The sequence below is a fragment of the Lissotriton helveticus genome, chromosome 5_1 (assembly GCF_964261635.1).
Source record: "Lissotriton helveticus chromosome 5_1, aLisHel1.1, whole genome shotgun sequence".
Lineage (NCBI taxonomy): Eukaryota > Metazoa > Chordata > Amphibia > Caudata > Salamandridae > Lissotriton > Lissotriton helveticus.
Genome location: NC_136065.1, coordinates 1,273,635,913 through 1,273,646,802, shown reverse-complemented (window position 1 = coordinate 1,273,646,802; position 10,890 = coordinate 1,273,635,913). Strand labels below are relative to the sequence as shown.

At 46.5% G+C, this 10,890-nt stretch overlaps 1 protein-coding gene across 2 annotated transcripts in view; it reads right to left on the bottom strand.

Moving 5' to 3' along the window:
• Window positions 1-1,897: 1,897 nt before the first annotated feature.
• The window catches only part of LOC144755296 (uncharacterized), a 42,220-nt gene continuing 33,227 nt past the window's right edge, over window positions 1,898-10,890 (bottom strand). For both annotated transcript variants that reach the window (XM_078644084.1, XM_078644085.1), the window contains one exon: window positions 1,898-4,264. In XM_078644084.1, coding sequence (XP_078500210.1) covers window positions 3,968-4,264 — 297 coding nt within the window. In that variant the 3' untranslated portion in view covers window positions 1,898-3,967. The remainder of the gene's footprint in view (window positions 4,265-10,890) is intronic.

The following is a 10,890-nucleotide window of genomic DNA, read 5'->3' as shown; positions in this document are numbered from 1 at the left end:
GTCTCCACATCGTCTCCTGCAGCCTCTGCACGCAGGCCCCCTCTACCGCAACTGCTACGGTAAAGAAAACCAGACGCCTAATGATACCTCTGCACTGGTCGCCCCTGTGCGATGGAGAAGAGAACCTATGTCCCCGAACATCATGAGGCCTAGATCCCCTTTTGGTTCAGCCCGACTGGCCTCCCATTAAAAGCCTGCTATCTCTTTACGCAAACACCGATCCCCGCAGAGTAACATTGGGCACCGATGCTGGTTGGACCCCTGCTCCCGGTCACCCTACTGACGCTGGTGGTGTTCTGCTGGTGTTTGCCCACCGCTCAACTTAACTTCTGGAGATTGGTCCCGTAAGTCGCTGTACTGTACCTGAATGCTGTACTTGTTCTTTCTCCCATAGGATAACATTGCAGCCTCTAAAAATTCTACTGTGTCGACTTTTTGAATACATAAGTATTTCTATTGCAACACATACTTACCTGATCGAATTGGTTCTGGTGCCTAATGTGTATAAAGATTTGTGTTATTTTTTAATAAATGGGTGTGGCTCTCCCCATTGAGCCATGCAGATCATTCATTGACTATTGTGTGTATTTGCAGATGTCTAACACTCCTCTCTAATAAGCGTAAGAATGCTCGACCACACTACCTGAGAACTTTGGGATTGCAGGAGCAAGTCCCTGTCCACACATAATCGAACCCCTGGACTCTTTGGACGCTATATCTCATTTTGATATTTCATAAAGAGATCCAGCTTCCCAGACATCATATCTCCACTGAATGGTAATCATGTAAATTGCCTCGTTAATTAATACCAAGGAGTGCTGTGCCAATAAGCTTTACAAAGGTTTTCCTGCTTACAACATAAATGCTTGCAATCAGTCCAAAATGTAGGAGTCTGACTAGAATCTGGTCTAAAAAATATGGTTGAATCCATTCATGATGGAACATGCCTCATTTCCAAATGTGTGCTTGATATGATGACAGTGGACGGAAGCAAATATATCACCCCTTATTGCCCAGACTATTAACCATGCTCCACCGAAGCCCACATCTAGGCTTGTAGAAGCGGTGCAGGGTCACCGTTTGTGCCCCATGACTGTAGAACCCTTTCCCTACACATATCCAGCTCAGTTGCAATCTCTCTTCTCCGTGAATGCTACAATACATGGCAATTCCCAAAATATACACCTTTCAGGTGAGCATGTTTGTTCCCTGGTGATGGCTGTATGATCTCTCGTACGTAGATGAGTTGGAGTCTGTAGAGTGAAAAGCTACAAACTTTTAAAATCCAATCAATGCCTCCCTTACAACAAGCATGCAGTAAAGTCTCCCACAGCCCTGTTTCCTAAGAATTCCCATCTCTGCAGCAACTTCTCAATCTGCAGCATCTGCCCTAGAGATGTCAGAGCTCAGGTGCCAGTCTCAGTTTTCAAGTGAAGTGCTATGCATCACCTGTGACTCTCTCACAGGGCCTAAGCACAGAGGACTTCTCCCATTTCAAGCCACCGTCTTGTTGCTTTGTTCTCTTCCTCACCGAATTAAATCTCCTCTGTGCTCCCTAATGTTCCGATCACAAAACCGGCATCTCGTGTTCTGCTATTTGGACTACAATAGTCATGGCTATTTATTTCAGATGTTGATCAGGTTCCTTGCTTGGTAGCAGTAATTGAGCCGGATGGTATTTTCGCTAACATTTGCTTGTCGCCATCAGTGTGGGTGTGTTATGTTTCATTTATGTTCACACCCTCCCAATATCTTTTGCGTAAGAAAGTCTAGACCATTTGACTATTTTACAATTACATCAAATTGTCGCGCTCACTGGTTGTCTTTCCCTTTGTTGAGTTTGCAGGGTGTAGGTGCCTGTTTCTGATAATCAGAACCCAAATCTTGGAGGATAATGTTCTTTAAATGTTTTTTATTAAAGTCCTTTGCTTTATGGTGATTAAAACAGTCAGTTATGTTCCCTGTAATATTCCAGTTATTGCATTTAGAAGACATATGTCGATACTGCAGCAGGTGCGCTTTCTCCGACTTAAGACCCCCCTTCTTTTCTCAGCTCACACTCGCCTTGTTTTTCGTGACCACGCCCTACTCTACTTCGTTCGACCCCTATTCTTTTTCATACCCTCACACACTCTTTCTGGCTTCTTTGCTTCATGTGCTAAATCACTACCCTCACATTCACTTATCTTTCCACCACTCTGTCCCTCTGACTCTTGTTTGTTCTCTTTAATGAAGGAGAGATGGACAAAACATTTTTTTTGCTCTTAGTTTCTCAAATGTCTCAGTCCTAAGGCCTCTTGAGGTGTCATATCAGCTCTTTGATCTTTTGCCTAAAAATGGATGGCAGAAGCGTCTCAAGCTTTTTAAGAAAGGTGACCATCTCAATCACACACACTGTGTGTTAGGGGTGATTTCAGATTTCGTGTCTGAATCATGCTCCTCTCTGTGCTATTGGGGCTGACAGAAGGAACCATGTTTAGATCTGGGTGACAAACTCGGATCTCCATGTTTGACCTTAATTATGAGATTATCTTCTAGTAGGATTACGAGTTCCCACTGGGTGACACACGGGCAGCATCCCCTTTTCACCTTGGACAGAGACATACACTCAGGAATGATGTATGGATGGATGTATGGCTGCCAGGATAAAATAACACCTTGCCTCAGGAGTTCTCACCACTCAAGTACAAGGCCCTAGTTCTGAGTGTGTTGGTAGATTCCGATGGAAGGGAGTGGAATTCCAAGTTTTGATATAAACACTGCTTACTCCATGCTCAGGGTGTTTACCACCATTTTCTAAGAGTTACATGCCAGAATGAGGAATAACTAGCTGTTTTAGTTTTAACAATTAGTAAAATGGCAAATTGTTCCTCTCTCCAACCTTTTCCTTTGTAAATTGCTCCAGGTGATACCTAGTGGAATATGTGTTGAGCAAAAAACTCGAATCCATCCAAAATGTGTGTCCAACTCAAAATCAGAAATTGGGCCAAATACAATACGAGACCGAAGTCAGATTTAAAGTGAGATGCAGAATGTGGCCATTGTTGGTGACTCCCTAATGTTTTTGCTTTACCTCCAGTTATAGAAGCACCGGCTCTGTATAGACCCCATAAGACTCAATACCTATGCCAACTGGCCTCTCAATCCACCTCTACCTCTCTTAGAAGAGTGAAGCCTTGGAACCTGACTCTTAACAGAGAGGTGGGTGCTTCTTGGAGCTCTGTTCTCTTCATCTTGAAGGAGGCTGTAGCGGGTGTAGAACCAACTTGAAGGTGCACTGTCGTACAGAGGTTGCTCTTCTTTGGGTCTATGGATAATTTGAGGTGCATGACTTGGAGAGGGGAGGCAAGAGTTATCTTGTCCTGCTTCTGTCAGGGAGGCAAGGTGAAGTCAGCGGGCACCAGTCGCGGCCCGTGCAGGTAAGAGCGTGGGCGATAGGCCGGGTGGGGTGGGGGGTGTATCACGTCAGACAACAACGAGGGAAAATGAATAATTCTTACCTGCATGGGTTGGGGCTGGCGGGCACATATAACTCATGCCCTAGATGTAGCGCTCTCTTGTTGTAAGAAAGTACTCTAAGCGTATTAGCCCTGTATGTAGTGGAATAAATAAGGAACTATTCATGTAAACCCGGAGTCTGGATCTTCTTGTCTGACATACCATGAGGGGGCTCTCAAGGTACCAACTTTAAGAAGCCAGACAGGTGTTAGAGGACCAGGAGGGACAGTCTGAGAGAGGATGGGTATGCCTGCTTGTGGCATCTGCACTCACCTCTAGCTCTCTTTTCATTCCCTCCACCATTTTTCCTTTTACTCATGAATCCCTATAACTTCTAGTTGGTATCTGCCTCTCTCACCACACACACACTCCTTGCCCCTATGCCCCTCCCCCGTCTTCTCCTTTCTATGCACCCCCTTCCCTTCTTGACACCGCTCTCTTCTTCTCTTCCTCTGCCCACTCCGCCCCTTTACTTCTTCTTCTTCTGCCTCTGCCTGTCTGCCTGCTGCTTTTGGCGGTCTCTCTGCTTCTGCCTCTCCCTCTGCCTCTGGCGCTCTTGCTCGGCGTGTCGCTGGCGCTCTCGCTGTTTCTCCGCCTCGTGCCGTTTCTCGCGCTCCCTCAGCTTGTGACGCTCCTTCTCGCGGTCCTTCTGGCGGTCGTGGCTGCGGTGTATGGCCAGGGCGGCTGGGGCAAGCACGACCTCTGCACCCGGACCCTTGGCCTCTGCCTCCTCCTCTTCCTCCTTCCCGGTGTCCTTTGCGGTTTCCTGGGGAAAGACATACAATAAAATAATTAATGACGGGTCTAGGCTGAACAACAACAAATAATCTTCTGGGGGAATGCTTCTGTGATTACTTTTGTAACTACTGACAGAGCAAAATACGAAGCAGACCTTCACGCAACGACATCATGACAAACATACCCCTGACTTTCTAAATCCCATGGGGCAGATTTACAAGCCCCTTGCATCACTTTTGCGCCGTTGTTGCGTCACATTTGTGATGCAGCAGCGGCATAAAAGTTGCGACCCATGTACAACGTGACGCATCTAGGGACAGCGTCACGTTATAAAGCCCTGCGTCACATTATACGGGTAGGCGTTCCCACACAGGAAGGCCTCGTAAAAGTGACATGGTGAAATCTCCGAGATTTCCCAGCGTGACTTTTAGGACGCCGCTGCGTCAAAACCTTCCACCTGCTTGAAGCAGGTAAAAGGAGTGACGCAGTGTATTGGGAATAGGCCGCAACACTTATTGCTGGAGTTGCGTCGTGTTTGCGACACGACTCCAGCAATGCGTGACTTTTCCGTCAACAGATGCGTCAGAATATCTGACGCATCGTTCAATCCTTGCGCCATGGTGCGCCGTATTGTAAATACGGCGCATCCACGGTGGTGCAAGGGTTTTGCATGGTGGCGCAGGGAAAGTGACACATCTCTACAGATGCGTCACTTTCTTGTAAATCAAAACCCCATATTTGTAAAGTGCGACTTATCCCCCCTAAGGGTACCCAGGCACTGAGGGCTGTCAGGGCGATTAAGTGAGCTATTGCCCCGAGTCACATGATGCTGAGCTGAGCTGCAGCCAGTGGGGCTTGAACCACGATCCCCGCGCTCCGGAGTCAGCCGCTCTGGCCGCTGGGCCACACCTCTCCCTTTAATAGTTGACAGATATTAGTTTACCTCCTATGATAGTCTAATATTTCATGGAATCACCTGGGCTGAGCTGAGCCTTCTATCTAAACATCTAGTTGGGAATATGTATGCATAGCAATAAACAGATTTGATGTCGGTGGGTGACTTAAATGCTCACTTCCATGTAGGAGGTCAAAAAACCCGTTTCGATCATCCTTTCAAGCTCCCCAGCTCAATGAAATGAGCACCACGTTGGACTGAGGAGTAATAATTGCATATAAAAACGTTAATTATTTGCTCATTATTATAAATTAATTGACATCTACTTTGCCAGGCGTTTTCTTTTTACTCAAGTGGAAGCACAATCGGGACCTTTTCACCACTCATTAAAAGACACCCAGATATAAGCACACATCACTGATGTGTTGTGGGGAGAGTCTTTCTCCCTTATTACTGCCCCAGTATAGGAAAAAGGGTAGAGGGAAGGCTGGATGGACCTTGGCAGACAGCTGATTTCACTTAAATACGCAATTACTGACAATAAAGGCATCCTTCAGCATTTGCTATCATCAGCCACTTATAGTCACACATATACATTCTGGAAAATTCGCACCCATACCAATCGAGGAATTACATAATTTGGTATAGCTCTCCACCCTCACTCACCAAAAACTCACAACTCATCAAAACTAACATACCCTATCCACAGGGGGCACCAGAATAAAGCTGATATTCAGCCTACCAGGGGATAGTTTTACACATACCACTTCCTCCTTTTGCTTGCACTCTGCCCATCACTCTGAACATATTGCTCATCTAACACAAAACACCTCTGCTCCTCTCCATTGGAGAGTTGAAGCCCACACCAGGCACTTTGCGGTCCTGGTGTGAGGAGGGAACCCAATGATGAAGCATGTAATCTATGGATGAGTGAGGGTTCTTGTCCTAAGAAAAGCATTCTCCAACAGACGAGTGTCTTCATTTCCCCATTTTGTTAGAGAACAGACGTACTTTGTGTGAATTCTATATAGTCAGGGAGTGGTATGCTTCTGGGTGAGTTTCTGTCTCCCATTAGACCTCCTAGTGTATAATATAGCGCAAACAAGACACTTGCGGGTATCAGAGCGCTTTACAGGGCAAATAGAGGAGGACAAATACATATAAAACACATAGTTATGAGTACAGTACTGATAATTATTAAAAATTAGCATATATCTACAGGAATTTACAAGTAACAGTTCAAGTGAATTTAGACATGAGTATCGATTTCACTTCTTTTTTTAAAAAGGCTGCGGACGGAATTAGTCTTGTTTCTGGGGGTAAAGCGTTCCAGATCCTGGGAGCCATTCCTGAGAAGGTACGATTATATGGTTTCTTCTTGGAAAAACGTTGTGGTTTAAGTAGAAGATTATCCGAACTCCTGGTAGATCTGTTACCACCCGATAATACTAGTTTCTCTGCTAGGTACCTCGGGGTTTTTTGATGCAATGCCTTATGAGTCATACAGGCGATTTTTAGGTGGATTCTGGCCTCAAAAGGGAGCCAATTGAGGGTCTGCAGGTCAGGTGAAATGTGGCAGTTTCTTTTTTTGCCAGTGACTAGTCTAGCAGCTGTATTGACTGTGGCTCTTAGCGGAGCGGTCGTTGATTTAGGAAGGCCACAGAGAGCAACACTTCCATAATCAATTCTGGGAATTACTAGAGTTTGGACTGCCTGTTTAAAGTCATTTGCGGGTATGAAGGGTTTCAGTTTTCTCAGGGTATTTATCTGAAAATGTGCTCCTTTAGTTGCAGCGCTGATATGCTTCTGCATATTTAGTTTATTGTCAAGTGTTATACCTAGGGATTTGGCGGAATCGATGAGGAGAGGTTGACCGTCAAGTGCAGTTAGGTGTTTCATCCAATTCGCGGATGGTGTTTGTTTGGTTGGGGAGGGGGGGGGGGGGCGATTAAGAGGAATTCTGTCTTTAGTGTGTTTAGTTTGAATTTCCGCTTAGTACAACATTGACATGGTCTTGGGTGCCAGGCCTAAGAATGATGAGGAGGTAAAGCACTATGTTAGGTGAAGGGATGTTTAGTCTTGTCTTGACAGAACAGCTGTCTCCAGATCTATTATTACCAATGCTAGAAAACACACAGAGCAGGCTTAGGTTCCACCCAAATGAGGATATGTCTCTCACCTCGTGCTATTGGCTGTTTGGCCTATCACTTCGCCTCCTATGAAGTGCTTATATTGGAATGCATAAGGGACTATGTTTATAGGGGTAATTTAGTCTACATTTATAAAGTACACTAAATGACCACAACAGTAAATTCTTAATTTCATATATGCATTGTATACAGACAACAATCGTTTTCTATTTTGTGTTCTTTTTTCATAACAATAGGCTTTTAAAAAATGTTTCTGTCAGGACTTGAACGACAAGCCAGACCTATTGACTTTGCAAATGTTTCTTTTATATTGATGTCTGTCTTGATGTTGTTCTCTTTGCGCACGCTTGGTGCAGGGTTGCAGTTGTTTTGTTTGTTAGCTAGGCACTTGCTAGACAGGTTCGGCAGGTTTATGTTTGCGCGATAAAAAGGCTTTCCTTGTGCCTTGAGAGATAGGCTTGTACAGATGTATTGTGTCCTGTGTGTATGGATAGGTAAATGCCCTGATAGAGGTATGTGAGTTGCCAAACCTTCCAGTGGGCAAGGAGTTGTATTTTCCACTGCATTGATATGCAGGGGTTAATGGGTTTTCTGTGTCCTTTGAGGATTGGTAGGGTTTTACTGTCTGTCCTATCAGTGGGGTTTATGAGTCTTCTTGATGTGGTCATGATGTGGGCATAGGGACGTTCATGGTTTCAGTTGGATGGAAATGAGGTCGATCCTGTTCTTGGGAAACTTTATTCCTGTAAATGCATAAGGTGATTGCGAGTGTAGTAACAAGTACTTTGTGTACTTGAGTCATACTTGCTTTTATTGCGAATGTCTTTAAGGGAGGGAGGGAGATGTGCAGTAATATGCTCTCATGTACGTACTGTAAAGTTGGTGCATGTAATAAATTGCACAAAGCTGTACTGGTGTGATAAGTACTTTATTTCTTAAATTATAATGAATGCTGAGGAGCGCCGGCCGGCGCTTCCGAACAGTGCTTATTCTCCGCGCGCAATGAAGCTGCGCGCGCTGCTTCCAACATGGCCGACGCACGTCACGCCTACGTGACGTGCATCAACTAGAATGCGTCCGCTACATATCTCCCCCTTTTTATCAAACATTAAAGAGTCACTTACAGTTCATTGTCCAATTCAAAATCTCGATATCTGGAAGGTCTTACCACCTGCCTTCCGCTCCTTGTGACCCTGACTGGGTTCTCCATTGTCTCTTGACTCTGCAACTCATTGCTTACTGTTCCTTCATTCAGAGCTCCTTCCTCGTGCGTGCTTCTCTCCAACCTGTCCCGTTCCATTCCTTGACTTCCGTTTTCTCCTTCCTCTTCACTTTCCGTTTCAGCTCTCACTCCTCCTTGCTGCTCAACGGCCTCTTGACTCTTCTCCACCTCAGAACCTTCCTTGTCTTCCCAGTCGGTGCCCTGCTGCTCCCAGCCCAAAACCTTATTGCACCTGGCCATGCGGTCTTGGGACCACACGTTTCCGTCGCTTAATAGGGCTGCCCGATCATACACTTCTACCACTTGCAACGGCTTGCTGTACTTGCTGTCTCCCTTCTTCTGCAGGGTGGCCAGTCTTACTCTTACCCACTCTCCTTGCTCCAGACCTGTGCCTTTGACATTCCTTCGTTTGTTGTAGTGGTTGCTGTAAATTGTCTGTGCTTTTTCCAGGTTGGCCCGCACCACTGCAGGGGACCATTCACTGGTGATGAGCTTTTCCTTCCAAATTCTGTTGTCGTGGGTAAAGGGTTCACGTCCTCTCAGTATTTGGAATGGACTGTACCCCGTGCCAGTGGGGGTTATTCTATAGGCCCATACCATGTTCTCTAGCGCCTTCTCCCAGTTCTGTTCACTTGATATGGCCGCTTGTATGGCTCCCATCACTACCCTGTTAAATCTCTCCACTAAACCGTTTCCGGCCGGATGGTAGATTGCAGTGTGTTTGACAGTGACGCCATTTCTTTGCATGAACTTGTTCCACTTTTCTGACGTGAACTGGGGTCCATTGTCACTCAAGATCGATTTAGGTATTCCTTCCCTCGTGAAAGTCTCTGACAGAAACTTAAGGATGTTCTCCGTGTCCATGGATTCATCTATTCTCAACTCTGGCCACTTTGAATATCGATCCATGAGCACACACACGTATTTCTGTGTGCCTTGGTCATCTAGGACCGGTCCCAAAATGTCTATGGATAGTTCTTCCCATGGATTTGAAGGGGGATCAAACTTTCCTATCGCTGGCCTCAATGGTTTTAATGTCTTGTCCGCCCGTTGACATTGGGGACACTCTCTGACATGCCTTTCAGCCCTTATGTCCATGCCTGGCCACCAGTAATTTTGTTTGGCACGGGCCTTGAGTTTCCCTATGCCCAGGTGTCCCTCATGTAGCAAGTCCATCAGTTTTGAAGTGAGGTTCCTTGGGGGAATCACCTTATCTCCCCTGTATATGAAGATCCCTCTGTCTCCTATCGACAGTTCTTCCCGCACTTCGAAGTGCGGCTTGAGGCTTGCTCTCACGTTTCTTTTGTCCGGCCATCCATGTACTATGTACCCCTTCACTTCCTTTATGTCAGTGTCCTCTTCATATGACTCTGTCCATTCTTGTAGACTGATTAGTTTCTCTTGGTCCTCTATTAGAGCTACCAAATCCCCACTGCTGACAGGGTCTTCCTCTCCTGGCTCCATGGCAGCTGCCCTGCTCAGATAATCCGCTACTCGGTTCCGGCTCCCGGGAATGTACTCGACATCATACCTGAACTCGAGCAACTTTAGAGACATCTTGGATATCCGGGGAGTGGCACTGGCATGTCCACTCGACGTCAGCACCTTCACCAACGGTTTGTGGTCTGTTCTGAGTAGGAAGCGTGTTCCCCACAGAAATTGCCGGAATCTCGCCATGGCCCATACGACCGCCAGCATTTCTTTCTCAATCACGCTGTATTTGCTCTCCGTATCTGTCAATGCTCTGGATGCAAAGCTGATGGTCTCCATTTCCCCTCTACCTCTGTCTTGCATGAGTACAGCGCCCAGGCCTTTGTCGCTGGCATCTGTCGTCAGTACAGTGGTGCCTTGTGGGTCGTACCCTTTGAGGGGAACAGCTCCAGTAACATCCCTTTTGATCAATTCGAACTCTGCTTGGGCTTCTGGTGTCCACTGGAACACTGTGCTGTCTCTGGTCAACAGCCTCAAATTGTGGGTCTTGGAAGCGAAGTGTACCACAAACTTGCTGTAGTACTCCGCCATCCCCAGGAACGACCTGACCTCTTCCTTGTTCCTGGGCGGCGGTGCTTCAGCGATGGCTTTGACATTTTCCGATTTGGGGGTAACGCCCTGTCGTCCGATCTCGTGACCTAGGTACGTTACCGACTGCAGTCCCAACCGACACTTCGACCACTCCGCCGTGAGGCCTTTGTTCTCTAGTGTTTTCAACACCTTTCCCAGCTTCTGATCGTGATCCTGCTGGTCTCGCCCCATCACCAAGATGTCATCCTGGAAATACTGGACATCCTTGCAGTCTCTGAACAGTTGGTGCATCATTTTCTGGAAGACAGCGGCTGCTGAGGCCAGCCCAAAAGGCATCCGACAAAATTGGTAACATCCAAACGGGG